Here is a 25,629-nt window from a genome sequence, read left to right on the forward strand (position 1 = left end):
ATATGACTAGTTCTGTGTATTAGCCAATACCATCCTTTTCCATTTCCATGGTGAATTAAATTGATGGTCGAAATAAATTTCTGACAAGTTAAATGAATTGGTACCGTCAATTAAGTTGACAGTGGAAATGGGAAAGGATGGGTACCTACCCTTTTTGGATTGCCTAATACATAAACTAGAAACGTGTTTAAATACTATATTTACTGAAACCTACTTTTCTGCCTATGTACATTTTTATTCTGGTCATAGAAATAAAGTTAAGAAATCCGTGTACATACTACACTATGTTGTTTAGGAGAATTTCATATATGTAGCCCTGAATACATTAATAAAGAAATGGATAAGATTAGGAATACAGGTAAGAAATTGAGATGTCTTGACTATGTATATTAGAAAATGCATGAGAAGCGGCAAAATAGACTAGATAAAAAAAATAAGGAACTTATAACAGACCAGATTTGCTTGTACTACCATATACATAAAATAGTAATAATATGAAATATATCCCAAACTTCTTTAAGATGTCGGAGTTAATGTAAAATACACTTACAAAGAACTCTACCGACAATACTAAGGGCTGTATGTATAAAATTCCATATGATGCTTGTAATAACTTTTACATCGTTTAAACTGGAAATAAGAATAAAACAGCATAGAAGATTTGTAGGCTATGCAAAGGCGAACAGTGAAATTTTTGTACTTGTTAGTGAGAACAGTTATGCAAATAATTGGCCAGGTGAAAAAAAAGATGGCATCTTTCTAATAATGCACTGGAAAGAAATGCCGCCGAGTCTAATTTTATAAAAGTTATCGTCATAACATGGATAGCATAACAAGATATGATTAAATTGGGTTCCTGTAATTTCAAAAGAATTTTGTAAAATGTTTGATTTTAAATGAAAGGATTATCTCTTGCACTCGTGATTTCTACCACTATGTATCAGTCCTTCGTCAGTGGCTGCTTTAGAAATGAAGTCGAAACCGGTCAGGACCTACTACGTAGACCCACCCGTTGTTTTTCCACTTGTGGTGATGTTTCATAAGAAAAATAATGTTAATCTTATTATAATTATAATTATAATTTTATATATATATATATATATATATATATATAGGATATATATAGAGAGAGAGAGAGAGATAAGAGAGAGAGAGAGAGAGAGAGAGAGAGAGAGAGAGAATTATTTATATGCACGCATGTATTGCTGAGATTTACTTTATATAATGTATATGTGCGTGTGTACAGAAAAAATAAAAATCCTGTATGTCTCTAACAGTTCATTTCTTAAAAATGATAAATTTTTGCAATTGGACTTGGCGAGAGAGAGAGAGAGAGAGAGAGAGAGGTGTGTGCATGATAGCAATGAACCCCAATGCAGTCTAAACAAGACCACCGCAGCCCCACCTTGGAAGTCGAAAGCAAGCTAGAGGTTCTTTCTTGACCGTGTCTCCTCCTCCTCCTCCTCCTCCTCCTCTTCCTCCTCATGACCGACTGCAAAATATAATTAGCCGAACAGAGCAAAGCGGCAGCCGTGAGTCACTCTGTCCGGTTTCTTAGAAATCCCGTTGCTCGAAGCGACGTTCGTGTGCGATCGCTCTCGTGCCTCCTCTTATCTAGATGAGAGACTCGCACTATTAAACGAAATGTTATTCGTCTGTTTTTTTCTTTCTTTCTTTTTTTCCCGTTTCTCTTATGTATTTTCATGGCGTGTGATGCGATCGATTTCGTCAAAAATGAGGTTACAGTTTTGGAAATAAGGAATCACTGAAGTTATAATCGTTTACTTAGAGGTAATGTGGAACAACGAGTCGTGTTTGTATTGAAATGCTAGCAGTGGAAAAGCATTTAATGATTTGTATATTTCAATTTAACTTGATGAAATTTGAATATAGGGTATTTATTTTTTTGTAATAACCGCGTAATTTAGGTGTCTGAAAAAAGATATTTATTCGCACTAAAAGTAATCATAAAAGTGCTAGTATTATTTAGTAAGAACAGATGAACACCGAACTTTGGGGCTCAGATAAGTTCCTTAAGTGGATCGAGACGTGCGAGACCAGACCATCATCACTTCGCTAGTCTAGATCGAGACCACAAAGGTCATCTACACCAGAGCCGTGATGACGTCATTCTTTTAACCCACTCACTTGGCCCAGATAGTTGAAATTGCTTCTCTTAATAATTGCTCTGTCATTGATAGTTGGTTATCACACCAACATATTGCAAACTTTTCTTTTTTTGTTTTTACTTTGCAGAAAATTATGCACAAATTCGGCGTTATTTGAGCAGCGGTTAATATCACTGGCTTAATATTAATTAAGAAATTTGGATTAAATAGAAAGAAATACTATTTTTGGGGTGTTATGGTATTTGTGATGAAAATGACCAAGATACTAATATTAATGTAAAAAATATTTTTGAGAGACGGAAACCATCATAATGATGAAAAAATAAATGTTAGTATTTTCTTTAGAAATATTTAGCATTCTTGTATAATAAGAATTTTTTCAGAGTGAATAACACCATCAAGACGGAAATGAATTTCAAAACTCAGAGACCGCATTTCAGGATTCACTTCTTGTTGCCCCGTCATGATTCAGTCGAGCTTCATATTGGCATTTTCAGGGAAATTGAGCAAGCAGAGTATTTTGTAAGGGGAGACCCTTCAACGGCATTTTCCCCGTAGGGTGGTAGTGCCTTCAGTGTGCCTCATGCGGTGGACTGTAGGCATTACTTAGTTCTTGCAGCGTCCCTTCGGCCCTTAGCTTCAAATCCTTTCATTCATTTTACTACACCTCTGTTTATAACCTCTTTTTTCCCACCTGACTCTCCACCCTCCCCCAACAATTGTTTCATAACGCAACTGCCAGGTTTTCCTCCCTTTTAAACCTCCTTTACTCAATTTTCCTTTCAGTTCTGAAGGACCTCATAGGTCCCAGTCCTTAGCATCAGGCGTAGATCTCATTCCAATTCAGCTGCATTTTTATATTTGTTGATTTTGAATAAAGACGCCTAATGTCTACTGTACTTTCCCTTTGTAGGTTATGATTTTGGTTTGTAAAGAGAATGATGCAAGATGTTACGTGCGGATTCGGTAAGAAATCTGACCATAAGATGGCCTCTGAGTGCCGTCAAACGGTTGAATATTAGAGGCTCTTCGAATGTAACTTCTGCGTATTAGAAGACCTTTTTGGGAAAGTGAATTTCCCAGCTGTTAAAGGCAGAAGAAATCGAAACCAACTTGTTCATTTACTGGGAAGGATGGCGTGTGGAGAAGGGCTGATAAAATTCATTAGTGTCCACCTGTGGAGCTCATTATGTTCCATGATATCCGCGTGATAACTGCACTTTCTCTTTGCTTCAGTTTCCTTCGTCTTCGAAGATTTTAGAATTGAATAGTTTATTATTATTATTATTATTATTATTATTATTATTATTATTATTATTATTATTATTATTATTATTATTATTATTATTATCTTAAAAAATTAGACTGAAGCCATTCACTGTGAAAGCACTGAAAAATTAAGGAACGTTATATGAATATATAGCATTCATTAGTGGATGACTACATTCTAAACGTTTATTTTGAGATAATAATAATAATAATAATAATAATAATAATAATAATAATAATAATAATAATAATAATAAAAATAATAATAATAATAATAATAATAATAATAATAATAATAATAATAACGATAATAATAACAATAATAAATTTATATACATTTATATATATATATATATATATATATATATATATATAATATACACAACACACAGTATATATATATATATATATATATATATATATATATATATATATATATATATATATATATATATATATATAGTATATATATATATATTAGCGCCTGATCTATGCTTGACTACTGGTTCCATAGTTCATAAACAAGTCGCTTATTTGGACTCCTTTTATGTTAACTTGGTTGGAGTGCTACATCCACGTGTCAGATTGAGAAGGGGAAACCGAACAGATTCCCGAAAGTTATCCTTATAGTTTTAAATTTAAATATATGTACATTTACATGCTGTGGATATTTTTCTCCATTATTATTATTTTTCTACTTATTATTATTATTATTATTATTATTATTATTATTATTATTATTATTATTATTGCCACGAGGCAAGTGAATCACGGCTGCAGAATGCCGTAATTAAAGTTAAGACGAAAGATCTTGCACAATCGTGCTCCACTCTCCTTGTCGCCATATTCTCTGTATGTGTGCATATAAATATATATATATATATATATATATATATATATATATATATATATATATATATATATATGTGTGTGTGTGTGTGTGTGTGTGTGTGTGTGTGAGTGTGTGTACATACATACATACATACATATATACATACATACATACACACAGAGAATATGGTCACGAGGAAAGTGAAGCAGAATTGAGCAAGATCTTTCGCCTATATTTATTTTCGGCATTCTCACAGTTGTGATTCACTTGCCTCGTGGCCATATACACTGTTATAGTTTATTTATTTCACGTTTCATTTCTGTTGTTTGAACGTTTTTTAAAATTATATATACGTGTGCGTATATATATATATATATATATATATATATATATATATATATAGAGAGAGAGAGAGAGAGAGAGAGAGAGAGAGAGAGAGAGAGAGAGAGAGAGAGGAGAAAACTCTTTCCCTCTCTCCACTGTACACCCAGTTACAAAAGCAGTGTCGCCCCGCCAGGCCTGGCTCGGTGAGATCATGCAATGGTTCGAAAGGGAGGAAGAGGGAAATTACGGTAATCACGCAAAGAAATGCAACGTTGAATGAAATATATATGGAGAGAGAGAGAGAGAGCTTTTATTCCTGTTTAGTTATTAATCTGACGGATATACTTGAGACCTGCTTTAAGAAACATGTTTATCATATATTTTTTGGAAAATAATTATTATGAAATCTTATCACATCGTGTTGTTTTTAATTGTTACCGTATCTCATTTTGTAAATAAAAATGACTTAAATATTCTTGGAAGTGACTAGTCATATTAATATTATTCAGACGGAAATATCCTTTTTAATTATCCTATAAGCAGCTGTATTTTCTCTCTCTCTCTCTCTCTCTCTCTCTCTCTCTCTCTCTCTCTCTCTCTCTCATTCTGTCTTCCATCTTATATCGCCTGGATTGACTGTCTAAATAATGGTATATGTTTGATATGTTATTTGGATGTGGCCAAGGATCACAAAACCGTAGATGGCTACTCTACCAACTTGTGCTAGGCTGTATATATTTTTGCCCTAGATTGACTAGACTATAATTACCTGTATTACCAATAATATACGAATCTGGTCACAAAGATGTTATGCACCAGGTTTTGTAGCCGTGGGTTGTATAAGTCATCAAAGCATCAGTTTTGCAAGGATATTTTATTAATTAATCTATACTAAGAACACACCACTGGATATGCTAATCTAGTACTACTGGATTTGTATTTAAGGCATAATTTAGTTGAGTTACCAGTATTTGAGTGTGATGGGCCACTTGACTCCACCCTTCACAACCATCTAGGCTACTTATAGAAAGTATTTCAATTTGCTATATTTCTTATATTAGAATATTTATCTTATTATTTCTGAAACTCTTTGTGAAAATGAATTATATATGTGATATGAAATGCAGTGAAATGTGTGCATCGGTGCATTAATATAATGATGGTGGGGTATAAATTATGTAGGTTTTGCAAAACTGGACACTAATAACATATTTAGTCTCAAATTATTTGGGGACAGTCTTTAGACCCGGTCAGATCGGTCACGTCTTAGCTAACAACACCCCCCGCCCTACCCCACCACCACCCCCTGCCCGCTGGCTCACGCTTGCTCACTCACTCCGCCTTTATTCGTGGCTTTAGCGGTAACGTCCAACACACCTTGTTGGTGTTCCCCCTCCAAGCTATTCAAGAAACCTCCCACTTTCGATATCTCCTGTTCATTAGTCTTTTTTATAGCCATGTTTTTAATTTTTGTAACGAAAAATTGTAAACATTTGGAAAATAAATGGCGTATGAAATACTGTCATCCGAGTATTATTTAACCTTCCAAAAAACATCCATCAGAACAATCTCATAATAACTGTAAGGCATTGAAATCCCGAACATGAGGAGGTGCGGGGATAGAAGGATATTTATAACAAGGTGGTAGTCAAAGGTGATGGGGGACAGGGGACATTGGGTGACCTTAATTTAAATCTTGACGGGTTTGCTTATCAATATTTATAAGGTAATGATAGTAATACCTTTACCGATAGCAGTTAATATCAATGATTCTAAGTCACCATCACGACTGGCACATTGCTTTATAGGGTTACTGAGATCATCTTTGTATATCTGGTTAATGTCTGTAACTATTGTTTACGTTATGAATCTTGGTTTTCCCACGGGGTAACGTGCCACACAGCCATGGACGAGCTGTATAGCGCCAGTGGTCTTGACAGTCGTGTTGGTAGAGTAGCCATTTACGGTTTTGTGATCCTTGGCCACATCCAAATAACATATCAAACATCTACCATTATTTAAATAGTCAATCCAGGCGATATAAGACGGAGGACAGAGAGAGAGAGAGAAAATACAGCTGCTTATAGGATAATTAAAAAGATATTTTCGTCTGAATGATATTAATATGAATAGTCAGTTCCAATAATATTTAAGGCATTTGTATTTAGAAAATGTGATAACGATTAAAAACAATACGATGTGATGATAAGATTTCATAATAATTATTTTCCAAAAATATATAACATGTTTCTTGAAGCAGAAGGTCTCATGTATATCTGTCAGATTAATAACTAAACAGGAATAAAATCTCTCTCTCTCTCTGTCCATATATATTTCATTCATTATTGCATTTCTTTGCGAGAATACAGTAATTTCCCTCCTCCTACCTTTCGAACCATTCTAACTATGTACTGGTTGTTTGAACGTGGGCCACTTTCAGGGCAAGAAGGGCATGATCTCACCAAGTCGGGCCTGGCGGGGCGACACTGCTTTTGTAACTGGGTGTACATATAATTCGAATACCCGAAATATACATAAATCCAAGATGCATCACTCTGGTGTATTTGCCTCTTCGCAGGATGCATGCCATGATACCCATGCGCTGTTGGATAGTCATCGCCCTGATATCCGGGGCATTGATGGCATCCCTGACATCCCTAGCGATTGCAGAGTCTGCGAAAGTGATGAACAAGTGGAAACGAACTGGAATTTTGGTTGGTGGCTCGGCGGACGCGTCCAACCCAAGTAAGTATTGAGGATATTTCTGATGGATGTGACAAGTCTGTTAAAAATTCAGTTGGCGTAAAAGGGTAGAGTTTTGCTTGATGATAGAGAATGGTTTCGGTGGAGTAACTAAGGTTTGGCTTTGAAAATAAAAAGGAAGGGAACATTCCTTTAAAGAGTAACGATGACAATAAATATGAACTGCCAAACATCATTCGTATATTCTCTATTGCAATTCCGAAATTAGGTGAAAGTAATGTGCAAGTTGGGTTACGTAAAAAAAAAAAAAACCGGAATATTTGGTAGCTCTATGTTGAGCGTTGTATATAAACTAAAACATTCAATTAATAAAGGAAAGATAACTATCCTTTTAATTGATCCCGAATTCTTTCTTTTGAAATAATCTGTGTAAATCCTTTAGAGGCTGCGCATTGGACTGCAGAGGTACATTTCACTTTCTAGTGCGCAATTTCAGATCAAGCTCTGATATTATCTGGTCAGGGACAACGTCAGTGACCGGCCGTGGATGCCTCAAGGCTTTGAGGTAACATATGATAGAACATTAACTGACCAGAGACTTTTTAAATATTTTATTGTTTCAAGAGAACCTGTATAGGTTTTGCAAAATTCTCTCCTCATTTTTGACATCGTGACCTGCAACATTAAGGTCAGTGTCATTTGGGTCAAATAACCCAATAATACACAAAACGAAGGCATATTGAACAGATGATATTACAACATCCCTATGGGTCAGGATATTTCTCTAACCTCCTTTTTTTTTTATTACCGTCATTTTTAACATTTTCAGTATAATAACAATATTAATCATAGTACATGCAAAAACAATATAATTACACGAGGTCACGTTTGATTAAAGCCTTAGCAAGATATCAGGTAATGGGAAGGACATGCTATGCAATAAATTATTCTCAAGTAACCTGAACTTGCATATATATATATATAAATAATATATATATATATATATATATATAATATATATATATATATATATATATATATATATATATATATATATATATATATATATATATATATATGTGTGCATATATATGGCAGCCCCAAAATACACTAGGATTGGTGGCGGCCTACACCTTGGATTGTTTTCTAGTAGTAGGAAATCTCCTAACAAAAAAAACTTAGCTGTGTGGTTAGTTGGAGAACTAGGAATATACTTAATACCAATATTTTCAGAATCACATATTAAACATTCAGTAGATTTCATAGAAAAAGTTAAGGACAAGAATATAAAGGGACACATGGTTAGTTTTGATGTAGTTGCTTTATTCACCAATGTCCCCTTAGATAAAGTATTAAAATTTCTTTAGGCTAAACATAATGAGGGCATTTTCAATCCAAACATAGAAATAGGCGTCTTCCTAGAGTTGATTAAATTATGTGTCAGTGATACTTATTTCACGTTCGAGGGACAAGTTTACAATCAGAAATATGGAGTAGCTTAGGGTCCTCGTTATCACCAATACTAGCTAACATATATATGGAATATTTCGAAACCAATCTAGTTCCTAATATTAATGTCCCTAACTTAAAACTGAAAGGTTGCTAGGTGATGAAAATGAATTAGAAACTTTTCTATACGAACTCAATACGATTGACAACAACATCCAATTTACTTTAGAGAAAAGTAGCAATGATAAACTGCCCTTTTTAGACACACTGATTGAAAGGAAAGAAACAGGATGTGAATTCAGCACTTATAGAAAGCCCACACACACAAACACACACGCAAAACATATATTTATTTCTTCTCTTTTCACAGTCTTGATTCTCACCCAGTTCATGGATAGATTTGGGCACTTTTTTACAGAGGAAATGTAGAGTACATGGGATAAAAAAAAAATAGTTGCCCTCCCTTTTATGACTAAAATGAAACAAATTACTTCAAAAATCAAAGAAAGTAAATATAAATTTGTGTATACCGTAAAAAACAAAGTATGTCAAAATAAAATGGAAGAAGACAGTAATGCAGATGATGTAGGGCGGGTATACATAATTAATTGCAGCAATTGTGGAGATAAATATGTGGGGGAATAAGGACTAGAATCCAAGAACACAGAAGGGCAGTACAGCTTAACTCTCAGGGGAGTGCTATAGCTAGGCATTGTTGGGGAAAGGACCATAGGATGGATTTTAAAAACAGTAAGCTCTTAAATCTCAGGGGAGTGCTATAGCTAGGCATTGTTGGGGAAAGGACCATAGGATGGATTTTAAAAACAGTAAGCTTATATACAAAAGCAATAAAATCAGTCATAGGAGGGTAGTAGAAGAAGCACTCATCAGAGAGATTAAAGTGACAAAAGGAAACAAAGGTTTCACCTCAGAAGATCCCATAAGCCGAGCTTTGATATTAAAAGCTAAGATTGACCCTTCTGTTCTGAGGATTAGTTTCTCTGCCCAACAGACTGTTGGTGACCACTCACTTACCACAAGGGTTAATCCCATTGACCATCAGCTCAGATATCAGAGCTACAAGAGGGATTAACAACTCTCAAGGAAACCAGAACTGCCATCACATAAATGACACCTCAACACGAAGTTCCAGAAGACTGATGGGTCTTGACCCAGGCTGACAACCTTGAGAAAGGGGCACAGATAGGGGCTGAAAGTGCTCGAGTGTTGAGTAAAATAACATGTAAATACAAGTGAACAAGTTATACACAGTAATTTTGCGGGTTTCTTTTTCAAGATATTAAAAGTTAATTAGAAGCTAAGAGGTTGCTTACCTGTTACAAATACATCATATATCTCTCGTCACCAGTAGATTATATATATATATATATATATATATATATATATATATATATATATATATATATTGTTCTGAACTGCTCGTGCACTCCTAGGAAATGTAGTCTAGCACTAAAAGATTGGCCTTGAATGGAGGAATGAGAGGTCACAGCAAAGAAAAGAGATAAAAAAAAAACTATGGGAGAGATCAATATTACTGATAATGGAGGAATTTACATAAAAGCTGGACTTGAGTTTTAAATGCACTATATTTACATTAATTTACATAGGTCCAGGAACTAATAAGGTGGTTGATTGTAATTCCACCAGAAACATGTGGCTGGGGTAACCAGACACGGAGTTCAGAATTTTGCGCAAACGGATTATTGAAATGCAAGGCTTATTCCAAAGGGTTCCCAAGTTCTCCCACATCATGATATTTCTGTGCACTAAGGACGTATAAAAATGCTTGGGATATCCCCAGAGGATGCAGGGGGAGCAGAAAGGGGTGAAGTGTTGTCTGCAGGGCGAGGTATCAGGAGCTTCTGAGCGCTCCTAGCTCTGTCGAGGTTATGAGGACGAACTGCTGGGTCCCTGTCCTTTTAAGACTTCTCCCTGTAAGCGCCGCCCAATCCCTGTGGGGGTTAAATTTCGGAGAGCCAATGGGAGCAGAGATAGCTTTCTAGAGAATGGAGGCTTTCAGTTCAAAGGGGCAACTTGCATATAGACAAGTATGAATGAATCTTGTTATAAGAAATCTAACTTTCCTTGGTTCTGGCTTAAAATCTTGAACAATATATTTATATTATATATATATATATATATATATATATATATATATATATATATACATATATATATCCTAGTTGACCAACCCAGAGCTGCCCAGGAAAACTGAATGACAACTGATAAATTCTCTCTCTCTCTCTCTCTCTCTCTCTCTCTCTCTCTCTCTCTCTCTCTTCTCATCTCGTCTCCTCGTCTCTCTTTCTCTCTCCTCTATAAGATAGTTGCTTCAGTTGCATTGCCCAGCATTTTTGACATTTTATATTTCACTACCTCCCCGCCCCCCATTCCTATTCATCTCAGCTACCTTGAAAACTATGGATTAGACACTAATATCTATATTTTTCGCTTATTTTTACATGTTACCACCCTCCCACCCCTTTTCTTATTGGGGTTGAACTTAGACTCAAAGGTCTTTAGGAGTGCCACTGTTCATCTCAGAGACCTTGAAAACTGTAAATTAGAGACTAAAATCGGTCGTTTTCAGTTATTTTTACGTGTCATCCCCTTCCCACCCCCCTTCCTATTAGGGCTGAACTTGGACTTGAAGGCCTTTGGGAGTGTCACTATTCATCTCAACAACCTCAAAAACTATGGATTAGACACTAATTTCTGTATTTTTTTCTATTTTTTTTACATTCACCCCTCACGCCCCCTCTTACCCCCTCTTCCTATCGGGGCTGAACTTGGAATTAAAGGGCAACAGGAGCATCACTACTCGTCTCAGTGGCCTTGAAAACTATGGATTAGACGCTAATATCTGTCGTATTCTGTTATTTTTACATGTCACATCTTCATCCGTTTCTCAACCCAACCCTTCCTATCGAGGCTGAACTTGGAAATGAGGGGCAGTGGGAGTGTCACTATTCATCTCAGCAATCTTGAAAACTATGGATTAGACACTAGTATATGTTGTCTTCAGTTATTATTACGTTTCAACCCTTTTCCACCTCTTTCCCCCAACCCCTTTGGTGCCAGTAATATATGTATCTATATCTATATCTATATCTATATATAGAGTAATGATATATATAGATATAATATATAATATAAGTTCATAAGATATATATATAGATCATAGTGATAACATATGTACCATATTAATACAATAGAAAGTAAACTATACACACATGCATACATACCTACATATATAATATATATATATATATATATATATTATATATATATATATATATAATATATATATATATATATATATATATATATATATACTTGCAGTTTCGTTGTTCCTTTGTGATTGGTTTATGCTGACTATTATGAGAAGTGCAAGAGAATAACAATGAAAGTTATTATCCATAAAATCTAGTATTTTTATATCGTTCATCTACCCTGTGAAAGGAATGTTAAAAACGTTTTTCTTACAGCAAGAAGTGCAAGAATTGGATGTGGAAACATTTATTACCTCATTCCAGGCGAGGATCGTATTGTCAGAAGTATTAACGGCAAAGGTGAAATTTTCTGTAGAACGAAATTCACTGTAAGTACAGTCTCTCTCTCTCTCTCTCTCTCTCTCTCTCTCTCTCTCTCTCTCTCTCTCTCTCAACAGCTGAAACATCTGATAATTGAATATTTTGATATTTGGATCAGAAGAACTGCCAAGCTTTGTATTGATAACAGCTAAGAGAGCATTTGACTGAATATAACTCAGTTTTCCCCATTTTCCAGAGAGAATGTTTCTTTCTATGTTATTGAAAATAATGACAGAATTCAAAAAGAATAATTATTTAGACAGCAAATTACATTTGGTGCGGTAACCAGTCACTTGCTGTACCAGACTTAATTCTAAGCTGTGTTGACGTATTCATCAAGCATGATAGAGGCTGATTTGTTTTCTTTCGATTGTCTTTTGCCAGAGTGAAAACTCCAGAGTAGGAATTTTTTGTCCCAAGTTCCTTCTTCACAAGAGAGGGTGCAGCATGGAGTCCATGAAGATTACCGGGGGAAAGAGGAAAAAAAGGTGATGCAAACGAATACTGTTACTGAAAGGTTTTGGAGATTAAGATATAAATGTATCAAATGAAATTTTGCCGCCAATACTAGGAAATAAAGACTATAATAATCCAACAGCCGACTTTTTCTTAGGTTTAAGGATTTTAGGAATGTTGATTGTACATCTTTTGAGGCTAAATGTATTTTCTCTATTTTGCTTTTAAATGCACTAGGTAAATTTGGTAGACGTTATAGACACAGTCTTTTATTATTATTTTTATTATTATTATTGTTGTTGTTGTTGTTGTTGATCCTAAGGAGCAAGAGAAAGAAAGATTATTTCTTTCAAAGCAAACTTACTTAATTAGAATTGAATATTTGTGCCGAAGAAAATAGCATATTGAATATAGCAGAATAAATATGAAATCAGAAATTAAAGTGGGAAAGGAAATTATCAGATAGATCAATAAATAAAAAAACAGTGTTTTTTTATGAGAAAAAAAAAATAGGCTGAAAGGCATGACTCTGATTTAACAGCATTGCCATTCTTAGATTGTTGAGTATGGACATTCATACCACTTCTAGGTAGAATGGTCTGCAATTCCACAGAAAAGGGAGAGAGACTTATGCTCCTGGGCAGTGTGGCATCGTGGAGCCTCTGAAATGTGAATGGCAACACTTTTTGTACAAAAACTTCTGAATATTAATAATACTTTGCCCTGACTCTATAGGTATTTCCTATTCAAATAAATATGTAGAATTTGGCAAGGCAAGATGTCTTTACGATGCCATTAGAGAGAGAGAGAGAGAGAGAGAGAGAGAGAGAGAGAGAGAGAGAGAGAGAGAGAGAGAGAAAACCACCTCCTGAAACAATACCTTTCGAAAGTAAGATAACTGGTAAATGATGACATCGAACAGGTGTATTGTTATGGGATGAATTGGGTGAAACGTGGTATTGCAAAAAGCTTGATTACTCACTGTATAACCAATTACTGTGAGATATTAAGGACCACTTGATATAATGTTATCGAAGCACGGTACATCAATTACTATTCAGTAAAGTTTTGATATCGATGGAATTCAGCTCAGTACCCCATTGACTACGGTGCCACTACTGACTGATCAGCTTCAGATCTCTTCAAGGTTACTACTCCTTTTACTTCGCATAGTTTGTATACTTTACCATCATACTTTCTAGGCCACCTATCATATTGTTAACAAATTCAAAGGGAAACAAAGGTTAACGCTACTCTGTGGAAAACTAAATCAGATAACTTTTCACTCGCCATTCTGAACAAGATTCAAATGTGTGGTGATTAAAGGTTATTATTAATAAAAATACCTCGATTCGAAGGAAAAAACTTGTTGATTTTAAAGAAAATTAAGTTTCTCTAAATTTATAAGATTTTTTTTTATTGAATATAGTACTGTACAGTTTCATAATGACCATTTAAGTAGTTCAATTTTTTTGAAAGAAAAATTACAGCGGTACTCTTTGTATTTGAAATTTCAATCCTCCCTAACGATGTTCATTTTCTGTTATTAACAATTTTACATTGCTCAATTAATTTATATCTTTTCGTTTGCTTTCTCAACAGATACTGTGCGAAAGACGTACCTGATATGATTTCTACCGGGAAGTCCCTGGCAATTTATTATAAACGGAAGAAGTGTCGACAAAGAAAGTGCAGAAACGGTTTTGTATGTCGCGTTTATGCTCTGCAGGCAACACCCGCACCTCCAGAGGAAGGTTTGCTTTATATCGAAAGATTCGTTTTCCCTTTCTTTCATGTCAAAAAGAGGAAGTAGACTGAAAGTGTTTTCTTCACTGTTACAAATGATAGCTCATAAAACTGTTACAAATTTATTTGGAATGGAATGAAGATAATTTAAAAATTTACAATTAATGTCGTAACTACTGTGATATTGTGTTTACAATGGTATCGCTTTAAACATTTTTTGTACCATAGCTTTACTCTTATTTTCCCTTTTTCACCCCCCGCTCCTCAAAAAAAGAGCTATATTCTTATTTTCCCCCTTTTTTTTTTAAACCCTCCCCCACATCCGTTCCTCTCTAAATAATGGCAACACTTAACGTGAAAAGCCAAACTTGTTTTGTTCTTTTGTTGTTCGTCACTTACCTAACCGATCTTTGGTAATTCTCGTCAGACTATATATAGCATGCGCTTGAAAAAATGAAGACTGGGTGCTTGGTTCGTTCTCATATTTTCTATATAGCGAATTATTTTTCATTTCGGAATTTTATAAGCAGTGTTCTTTACTGATCATCCGAGATAAGTAACTTTCAAAGTTATCGTAATTTTATGATATAGCACCATAAAATGTGTGAATATATGTTGATTATACCTGGATGAAGGACTTAAGTTGCAGTTTATCAGAATTAGGACAGACACCGTTGTTATGCACGAACACTTACTTGCGCACAAATGTAACCAATTCGTGACGTCCATTGATACCAAATAGCCTTTACCTGTGACAGGAATGTCCCCGATGGTAACAAAACATCCATTAATGCCACTTACAACATTTCATTTCCAAATGAAAACTTTTTTTATTGCAAAATAAAGGTACAGTTTTTAATTTTACGAAAAAAAAAAAAATTAACCATGGACCTTACTATTCCAAATTCCGTTCCGTACCACTGGACCACGCCAGTTTCTCTCTCTCTTCTCTCTCTCTCTCTCTCTCTCTCTCTCTCTCTCTTCTCTCTCTCTCTCTCTCTCTCGTCCCGTCACATCGTTCTCTTCCTCTCATCATCCCCTTCTCCTCTCCTCCTCTTACTCTCTCCCTCTCCTTCATTATATGAATGTGTGTGTACGTACTATATAAAATACGTGGATTTGCCGTTGCTTATGAGTGAAAAACTACCATAAAAGGTAGTTTTATGCTGTGGCTAGATATATCCTTTGAAATATGATCTCTTTCTTCCAAAATTATGTTATTACTGAATGGTGACCGTCTAGGATTGTATGGAATGTTATAGGTAGCCTACATGAACAGTGCGATTCATATGAAAACGATAGTGATAAGCCATGAACTTCTAACCTTGAATATCGATGTTTTAAAGCCCCTTTTTTTCTACTGAAAGTCTTTTTATTTTAAGATTCAAAATCCCTTAGGATGAGATCCATTTTCCCTTTCTATATTGGCTGCGCAGGATATGGTCATTTTATTAACCTCCAGATGTTGACAGTTTTGTTAAAGTTAAGCTCAGCCAACAAATTTCGAACCAGATATTTTTATCTATAGTTGTGGTTTTCAGGATCAGCTTGAAACAACATGGTGTTGGGGGGGGGGGGGGGGGGCGATTGTTGGCACGTGGGGCCGCAACTTTGAATTGGAAGCATACCCCCCCCCCCCTCCGCTGGCCACTATTTTCTTTCAATTGTTCCCGCTCCTTCGGTCTTGCTGGAGCAATTTTTAGTTTTCCCTGTCTTACACATTGATAGGAAAACGAAAATTAAGGTAGCTCAGGTTGAGGAGGAGTCAGGGTGCTGGGAGAGAAGGGGGTAATTTCAGCAATATGTAGCTATATGAAGATGGCGAGAACTGTTAGCATTTTTGAAAATACAAGAAGTGCCAATTTTTCCATTTCAAAATTCATATTGTAATATATCCTAATGGATTTCATGACCTTTGTATCCTCACATGTGCTGTAAATGGTTTGGACACCGTATTTATGGGGCTGGACCAAGTACTGGTTGTAGGTGTACTTATTTTTAGCTAGCCTTCCTGCTCACCTTCACGGTGTTTATATTTAGCTAATTTGATTAGTGTAGGTATTTTTGACGTATTGTCATTATGTATAGCTATAGATTAAACGCTCACTTTTTTGCCTTTAACGTGTGAGAAGTATCAATCGTGACCAGTGTCGCAAGAGCAAAACTAATGTTTAAGTTAGCGCTAAAATAAATTATACCGTTTTCGTTAGATAAAGTTGCAATAGAAAAAAATGTAAACGGATGGTAAACTTCACAAATAACGTAGCCGTTTAAAAGTTTTTTTTTTCTTTCTTTCTTTTTTTCCCTCAAGTCCAAATATTTGCTGAACAGTGTTGCATAGTCACCATTGGGAAAATTACAGTATGTCTATAGATAAATGCAAAGGAGAGGCCAAACGGAGATCTTGTTTATTAATATTGACGGGAGAAAATAGAAAATTTTGTATCTAGCCTAGTAGGTAAATGCAGTACGGGGCAGATAATCTGAGAAATCTACCGAGATCCTGAATAAATTTGTCGTCTTTTATTTATGTTTTTACCGCCATCCCGAGAGGCTGGTACTAAACACGACGTACCGCGGAGTTTCCGCCATTTTAGTACCAGCCCCACGTCAACGGTAAAATTCCCATGATCTTGGTAGATTTCTCAGACTTTCTCACAAGTTCCACATCATATACACCATTTTCTGTATTCTCCAGTCAAGAAATTATATTTATAAGCGGTATTTTCGTTTGCACGAAAAATAATTGTTTATCATCACATTATGCAAGCTCGTTTATTTTATTAACGAGCTCGTTTAAGCATAATCCTAGTATGTTCACATAGGCCAGACTTCATAGTTTCTTTTATTAACCAACTTCAGAGTATTGTCATTATGGAATACAAGCTCCTCAATCCGATCATTTACAGTTACTTAATTTTTCAGGTTTTCTCTTTTATTTATGATTTTTCCTTTTTTTCTTATCTTTTCCCTAAAACAGGCTACGAAAGGAATTTTTCATTATAGTTATTAAATTTAATCATTCTTATTAACGCCATTTTTCCAGGCTTTCTTCTCTTAATTATTTTCTACGGCTTTTTTTAAAATTTATCTGCGCCATAAAATGGATCACAAGTGGAATATTTCATATTATTAAAAAGTCTGGTTTAGGTTTGATTGTATTTTATGGTTTTTTATTGAATTTTTAGAATTTATTTTTTTCGGTTTGGGACTGCGATTTCATCATACTTTTCCATTTCTTGATTATAAATGAAGGCACAGGAGGACAAACTGTAACATACGCAATTGACATGAAATTTTCAACAGTTTCTCCAGATTCAAGTCCCAAACTGCCTGAGCCTTCCTTACCTCCTTTGACTGGAGTACCGCCGTCTGATCGACTCTTGTGCAGTAAGTCTCTCTCTCTCTCTCTCTCTCTCTCTCTCTCTCTCTCTGTGTGTGTGTGTGTGTGTGTGTGTGTGTGGGAAAGTAAATGGAAGAGAGAGTGAACGTGATATATCTGTGGTTTATACTGATAGCAAATGACAGGTCATCTGTGTAATGGGAAAAATTACTTGGAATAGTATACAAAAAATCAACAAATTTCGAAAACTGGAAAGGTATTCATTTCATCTTTATAATAAAATTGTCTAAATAATTTCCAGATTAGATAAATCTAGATCAGGAAACTCACATTTTTACTCAGGCGAGTGTGGATGGACTGAGAGACTCAGCCAGGGTATCCAAAAAAAAATCCGTTTTGCAACTGATAAACGGAAGAGGAAGAGGAAGCAAAAGAAGAGCGAGACCGGACCTAACAAGAAGAAAAGAAAACAAGTGAAAATGAAAACTGTGAAAACAACAGAACCAGAAAAGCAAACACTTCAGGAGACAGGGATCGACAGACGCAGAAGACTGACTACTCAAGAGAAAGGCGAAGGCAGGAAAGACAAGTCCCTTGATAACAGAATCGTCGGAGGGATCGAGGCTCTCCCAGGAGAATACCCTTGGGCAGTGGTCTTCATGAAGGCCACTCAAAACGGCAGTGTGTCCGGCTTTTGCGGTGGAAGCCTCGTCTCTTCTTCCTGGATCATATCTGCTGCACATTGCTTTAATTATGTGGCCAAGTAAGATATTTTTTCACTCTGCTTTCGTCGTTCCTGCTGTCATTACAAATCAGACAATGATTTAGCTGCATTAATTATTCCGAAAAGTTTTGGCTACTTCAAATGTATAAATTTCTCTTACCACCTAAGTTGAAATTTACTTTAGGATAGAATAGGATATAAGATTAGTTTAACCAGACCTCTGAGCCTGAAAAAAGTGTCTTCTCAGGTTGTTCCCAGGGATTAATCTGAGAGAGAGGGAAAAAAACTAGACTTCATTCAAAAAACAGACTTTGCTTAGGAACATGATAATTTTGTTGAGTAAGAAATCCCTGCCTTTAGCGAGAATTCCTACCATTGTTGGAGATTTACTATAGACCACGAAACTTTCTATAAAGGAATCTTTAATCCTTGATAACTGTTTATTTCTTAACGTGGTCGCTTGTGATGCTAAGAAAAACTAATTCGCTTTTAATGTAGGGACCTCCCTGGAATTATAAATCATGTCATGTCAGTTCATGAAATGGAAAAAGTATATAGCAATATGAATGCTTGTTGTTAATATCTTTGCATAGTTCAGACCATACTGAGAATTCACTCACCCTTCGGAGATTATTTGCTCTGTTTCAGCCCGTTGGATGTGTTGGTGATGTTAGGTAGATGCGACCTTCCAGACAGCAGCGAGGGACTGTTGAAGATAGTAGAGGTCATCATTCATCCAGAATTCAGCCCCCGGAGTGATTTTGTGAGTAATAATGTTCACGAGCACCGTAAATATGTTTATGGTTCGTTCCTCCCTAGCTACTGCCTTGCCAGGAAACTGGTTTTTCTGGTTCATGTTTTGTATTTATTGATAATAGTAATAGTTTTATTATTATTATTATTATTATTATTATTATTATTATTATTATTATTATTATTATTATTATTATTATTATTGATGTATGCTGGAAGTAAACCCTCTTTTAAACATGTTTTATTAAAAGTAATAGCTGTCTCAGACGTATTAATTTTATATGGGTTATTTTTTCTTTTTCAAATGAGAAATCATAATTAGGAAAGTAAAGAAGAACCTATATAAAATTGATGCAGCTGAGGCAGCAATTACTTTTAATGAAATATTATTTTATTAAGTTAATTACTTTACTAACTTAACTACTACTACTACTATTACTACTAACTACTACTACTACTTACTACTACTACTACTACTCTACTCCACTATACTACTAACTACTACTACTAACAACTAAACAAAATGCATGGGCATTACAATTAAACCTAAAAGCATAGTAACTTCCATGTGTCTCATGTGAATAAAATGAAGAAAACCTGTACTAAAACAATAGATGTATAGTAAATAACAAACAAAACGATAATTCAGTACACAGCGTTACTACCTATCCAATAGATACTCCCAAAATTGTGGGTGATTTCAGTTAGATCTGCCAAAGATAACACTGAATTGTTTCTCGTAAATTGTTATAAAGGTTATCATTTTATTATCTCCTGCCAGTTTATAAATACTGGTCATATGTTGACTTTCACCGTAGGGGGATAGTGCCATCAGTGCACTTCATGCGGTGCACTGTATAGGCATCATTTAAGGTTCTTTGCAGCATGCCTTCGGTCCCTAGCTACAACCCCTATCATTCCTTTTACTGTACTTCCGTTCATAATCCTAACAATGGATTTATAGGGCAACTGCGAGATTTTCCTCCTGTTACAGTTTCAAACCTATTAACTGTCAATTTCAGTTTCGGCGCTGAATGACCTCATAGGTCCCAGCGCTTGGCCTTTGGCCTAAATTCTATATTCCATCTATCTATATATGGTGACTTTGAAAAGCATTTTTAGTAATTCGTCTGGGAATGATATTTGAGTGATATGTGGCAATCGGTCAGTTTATCTAGGGATACCTGCATAGACGTTTTTCCCAATTTGTATCGTTGTAGGTATGGGATGAGTTGATTCAGCATTCTGATGGAGTTAGCATTGCTTAACATTATTTATATTACTAATGATTGAAAGCTACTTGAAGTTCGATGGTCCCTAGACTGATTCATCATACCTGGTTAAAAGTCAAATGAAATCACCCTGTTTACAGAAATTTTGTGAATTTTCAATTGTAGGTCGTTATCAGGACAAGAATGCAAATTATTTTGAGTAAAGTGAGGACTACTTATATTCTCATGTGGCTGATTGAACAGTGTAATGTAATTTTTTAAAATTTATGTAATGAAGTAAAATCAGCCAAGTGATTTTTTTCCCGCCTTTCTCTTAGATTTCTATAGTTGTTTTTTATATCATAAACCAAGACTTAACAAGTTGTAAAAGGTTACGTTTTCCCACCAAAGCAAAGTCTAACATTTACTCGGCTGTTTTTATTATTATTGTTACTACTGTTGTTGTTGACGTCACAACATAAGCCGACTCCTACCGTCACATTAGCATTAGTTGAGTTTTAATTTTGGTTTTGCTTTATTTAGTACAATGTAGATGGAATAAGTAATTTAGATTAGGATCTATCGTAGCCTGAATATATTAACCTAAGAAAAAATGAGTGTACCTTGTTTGGGACATCTCAATCCAATGAGGTCATCATTTAAATCAGTACAAGTAGGTTATTTTTATCACTGCATTTACTCTACTGTTATTGTTACACCTATGTATGAGACTGTTATTGTTACTGTATTTATTAGATTGCCGTCGTTACTGCATTTATTAAATAATTTATTGTAGTGTAAATTTATTAGATGACTCAAGATATACTGAAGATTTTTTAGCAATGTGTAAAATCACTAGATTTATAACACGTAACGAATGAGTGTTTCTGTATTTGCAACTGGGGGAACAATAAAAGTCACATCGTTTGGGCCTAAAAGTACAATCTTTCACCTGTACCTGACACCATTTTTCTCTCTTGTATCTGCAGAGTAACGACCTGTCTTTGGTGAAGTTAGAAAAACCAGTCGGTTTCACTTCCAGCATCATACCAATCTGCTTAGCGACACTAGAAGACGACCCTCTTCCTTCCAACGCAACAGTTGTCGTTGGCTGGGGGCACACACAGAGTGGTAAGTCATTCAGAATCTGAGGAATAACTATTTCGATGTTGCAACAAACTGAATCGGCTAGTTTCAGTCACCAGGTGGAAGCTGAACTAAAAGTTAACTGCAGACTGCTACCACATTTATGCTTATTTTTTAAAAAGATTTAAATGTAAGTGCACTTCTCACAGGCAAATTATGACTTGTGTCACAACCTCGGCGACCATTGGTTTACCAGACTGTTCATTAGATGAGAATGGGTTACTTGTAATAACCCTGATCTGGTGTGCTGTTCAGTAAATAGAGACTGTGCGGATTTATCAGGTATTGTTTGTGCCCTTTGATATCGATTTATATTTAAATATATGTACTACATATACATAACTGTGGATTGGTTTCTCCATTTCAAGTCTCATGCTACCATGAGTATTTTTTTAACTGATGGGACGTTAAATACGTTAATCTCATATGTCAAATGAAGATATTCGGGCTATGATTTCTTCTTAGAGGAATTCACTCATGTTTCTGGATTAAAACGTGACAGTGGAAAGGATAGCCAAAATAAACATAAGCATAAAAGAGCCTAAAAAATAGACATAGGACAGAAATACCTGTTCGCCATCAAAGATTTACATAAATTTGATTATCGATTAAACAGAAAAATTGAAAACTGATTACAAACATTATTCTTGTCAACAGGTTTATTCACGTGGAAATCATTATCACCATTATGTAGACTACTTAACGTTTTTTTTTTTCCAGGTGGATCTTGGTCGAGGAAGCTCCAATCAGTGTCAGTGGCAGCCATTTCTTTAGAAGAGTGCCAAACACTCTATGAGGGTACTTTTGTCATCACACCAGTCATGTTGTGTGCTTACTCCCCCGGAAAAGATGCTTGCCAGGTATGTAGAAAAACAAGATCTCTTCTCTTGACCTTGGTAGAAAAGAAATATGATTTCTTCTCTATTTTCCTCATTCTTTCTTTTGCCGTTTATATTTTAGTCAACTTTTATATTTAATGCTGTCTTTGACCGCGTTTTCATCCGCTTTTTGAGGAAAAGAAAATTGTATGAAGAATTGTTTCGTTATTTCGATGTTTTATACGCGGCATGACCAGGGGCGTCATTTGGGGGGCCAACTGCCCCTCCAAGACTCAAGTTGCTCGCTCACCCCCCAAGCCCCAAGAAGTAACAGCATTTTTCTTTTTAAATGTGTAATCATAAATGTACGAAATTTCTCGGAAACATTACGTTTCTTGATCCTTGACTGTCTACTAGCTACCAGGGATGATGAGATAAACAAACAATAGTGGGAGTATATCATTTTTGCTGAAGTACCTTGCTCATGTGGCTTCAAAAAACACATAAAATAGCTCAAAATAAAAAAAAACCAGGTGGTTAGGCTCGCTTCGCTCGCCAAACCGTGTTTACTTCTCTCTCTCTCTCTCTCTCTCTCTCTCTCTCTCTCTCTCTCTCTATCTCTCCTTCTCTCCTTCTCTCCTCTCTCTCTCTCTCCCCCCCCCCCCCCCCCCCCCCGCCCCCCCCCCCCCCCAAAAAAAAAAAAAAAAAATCTGAAATGACGGCCCGGGGCATGATTTCGTAGTTCTTAAAGCCAATGATTGTTCTCCAGTCGTCGTCGTAATGAAACAGGGCTCAACATTTGAAAGTTAAGAAAACTGTAATAGATTTTCAGGAGATTATGGTTGGAATAAAGAGAGTAAAGAATAGCATTGGTAAACATTGCCATTTTTTGGCTAAGCAGACTGAGTGAAGCCAAACGGATCGTAAAAGTGCAGCAGATAGAATATTTTTTTTTTACTAAAATACTTTAATTAATGATACAAGCATGAAATTTGGTACGTATCATCTTCATAGTCCTCTTTTTGAAAATTACTGTGTATCCACTCAAAATTCTAAAATGGCTTCTGTGGCCGCTAGTCAAGGTTTTAACATGGGACTCACGTGCCTCTGGTCAAGTTTTTATGCAATTGTTTTGGTTATACAACTTTTAGGCAGAGTCAACCAAGCAAAAGTAAAATGTATTTCTACTCTGGTAAGTAGGGTTCTACATGGCTTGTTTATTTACTTACCTGAATGGTGTACAGATCACACGAGACTTTAATGGCACTGGATGGAATGATCGGGCTAGGTGTAGGGTGACCAAACCTAGTTGTATCCCATAAACCAATGTGCATATCAGAGTAAGGTGGTAAAAGGATAACCCCTTCCCCTTAGTCAAGAGCTCATAATGGCAACAGTAAATTCAATCAGAGGAAACAAAAACCCGCTTGGAGTAAATGGTGTCTTTGCCAGGAAGACAAGAAAAATGAAGGTCTAACTTCACCCTTGGCCCCTGTACATCATAATCATGAACATAATGGTTACGTAATGATTTCAACCAATGTGCTGAAATGCCGCTTAACTTTGAATCAGCAAGGCTGGACGAAGGCAATGGCATAGAGGCAACACTGCGACAAAACATGGCAAAATACTACGAGAGGTGTACGGTAATGTTTAATAATGCAAAACTTGATCATGCAAGAAAGCGAAGATCTACCATTGAAGAAAGTTAACTACAGTAAAACCATGCTAAACAGCATCAACTGAATCATGACGATGCATGCATTTTTTTGTGAAAATGTGGCACCTGTATCAGATCTTCGACAACTATTGACCACGAATCTCAACATGAGACTACTTGAGTACACACACACACTTAACGATGGTAAATTATTGGCAAAACTAGGTGAAGCTTATACAGTTGTACAAGAGCTGAATGTCTCACTGGCCTTTACAATAAGGAGAGGCCCCATCTTAGAAATCTTGAGAAAGAACAATGTCACAGTGAAGAACCAGATGTATATCCAATGGATCTGTCAGAGCTGGTTGATTATATCTTTGAAACCAATTTGAGTTCGGATGGTCCTGCCATGTTTGTCAGAAAGCAGAGACCATATGGAGCCATCCCTCCAACCAGAGCAGTTCTTCAACACACCAAACGTTCAGCGTATCAGGCCGGTTGTGTATGGGGTCAGGCAATTCTGCGCTATCCAGAAGCACAGAGTCCAGCAGACTAGGGTTGGGGAAAGATTAGCGAAGACTGGAAAGTCTTCACGACGGCCAACTCCCCCATTACAAAGAGTTGTGAACAGCTTACAAAATGTGGCTTCAAGTGTGGTTGCCGTGGCAGGTGTAAATGCTACAGGCTTGGGCTTGCACGCACATCTTTATGCAGCTGCAAATGTGAGGTGTAACTATAATGTTGCAGATGATGCATCAGATACATCTGAATGAGAATTTCATCCTACTAAAACGGTGACACCATGCATCTTTAAAATCTTGCGTTCATTTCAGGCTAAAAAAAAGACGCGGAGACAGTGATCGAACATAGAAAAGATACTTGGTTATCATACTCTTTTATAGTCTTGTGCTTGTATACTTTTCAGTAGCATTATGGGGTCCCTTTCCAAGTTGTAACATTGATAATAGCCCAATAGCAATGCTACAAACAAATTCTGTGGCCTCATAAATGTAGACCTAGATAATATTTCCATGTCTCTCTCTTTCATAGTTGCAGAGTTAGCAAGCAAAATGTTTCATGGCGGCCATTTTGTACGCCATCTTTATGGCAGTGGTAAATATAGTAGTAGGAGCTCTTGTTGTGTTTTTATTTCAGCAATGATTTACCCGAAGTGTCAGAAATCGAAACACTAGCAGCCATATTGAAAATATGCGTGGACACCCAGATTTTTCAAAAGACGGTTAAAATGAGCACCAGTGCCAAATTTCATGCTTGTAACACAGACTGAATTATTTGTCTACTTATCTACTGCACTATAGGGCAACCAGAGGATATTTTCACACAAAGGAAACGAAAACAATTGAAATCGGTTAAAGCTCTCCGACTACAGTAAGATTAATAAATAAATAAATATTAGTATCGTCATTTGATTATTTCGGTTCAGTCAGAATT

General features: G+C 35.8%; 1 protein-coding gene across 6 annotated transcripts in view; it reads left to right on the forward strand.

The window, feature by feature from the left end:
• Positions 1-25,629, forward strand: part of LOC135220726 (transmembrane protease serine 11D-like) — a 496,130-nt gene that overhangs the window by 345,116 nt on the left and 125,385 nt on the right. For 4 of the 6 annotated variants that reach the window (XM_064258162.1, XM_064258158.1, XM_064258159.1 and 1 more), the window contains 9 exons: positions 7,133-7,299; positions 12,216-12,328; positions 12,705-12,808; positions 14,379-14,530; positions 17,829-17,912; positions 18,208-18,628; positions 19,238-19,352; positions 21,543-21,684; positions 22,420-22,559. In XM_064258162.1, the coding sequence (XP_064114232.1) occupies positions 7,134-7,299; positions 12,216-12,328; positions 12,705-12,808; positions 14,379-14,530; positions 17,829-17,912; positions 18,208-18,628; positions 19,238-19,352; positions 21,543-21,684; positions 22,420-22,559 (1,437 nt within the window). In that variant the 5' untranslated portion in view covers position 7,133. Of the gene's footprint in view, positions 1-7,132; positions 7,300-12,215; positions 12,329-12,704; positions 12,809-14,378; positions 14,531-17,828; positions 17,913-18,207; positions 18,629-19,237; positions 19,353-21,542; positions 21,685-22,419; positions 22,560-25,629 lie in introns of those variants that run through there. The other 2 variants (XM_064258161.1, XM_064258157.1) reach the window with 2 other exon arrangements.

Source organism: Macrobrachium nipponense, chromosome 2, assembly GCF_015104395.2.
Source record: "Macrobrachium nipponense isolate FS-2020 chromosome 2, ASM1510439v2, whole genome shotgun sequence".
NCBI lineage: Eukaryota > Metazoa > Arthropoda > Malacostraca > Decapoda > Palaemonidae > Macrobrachium > Macrobrachium nipponense.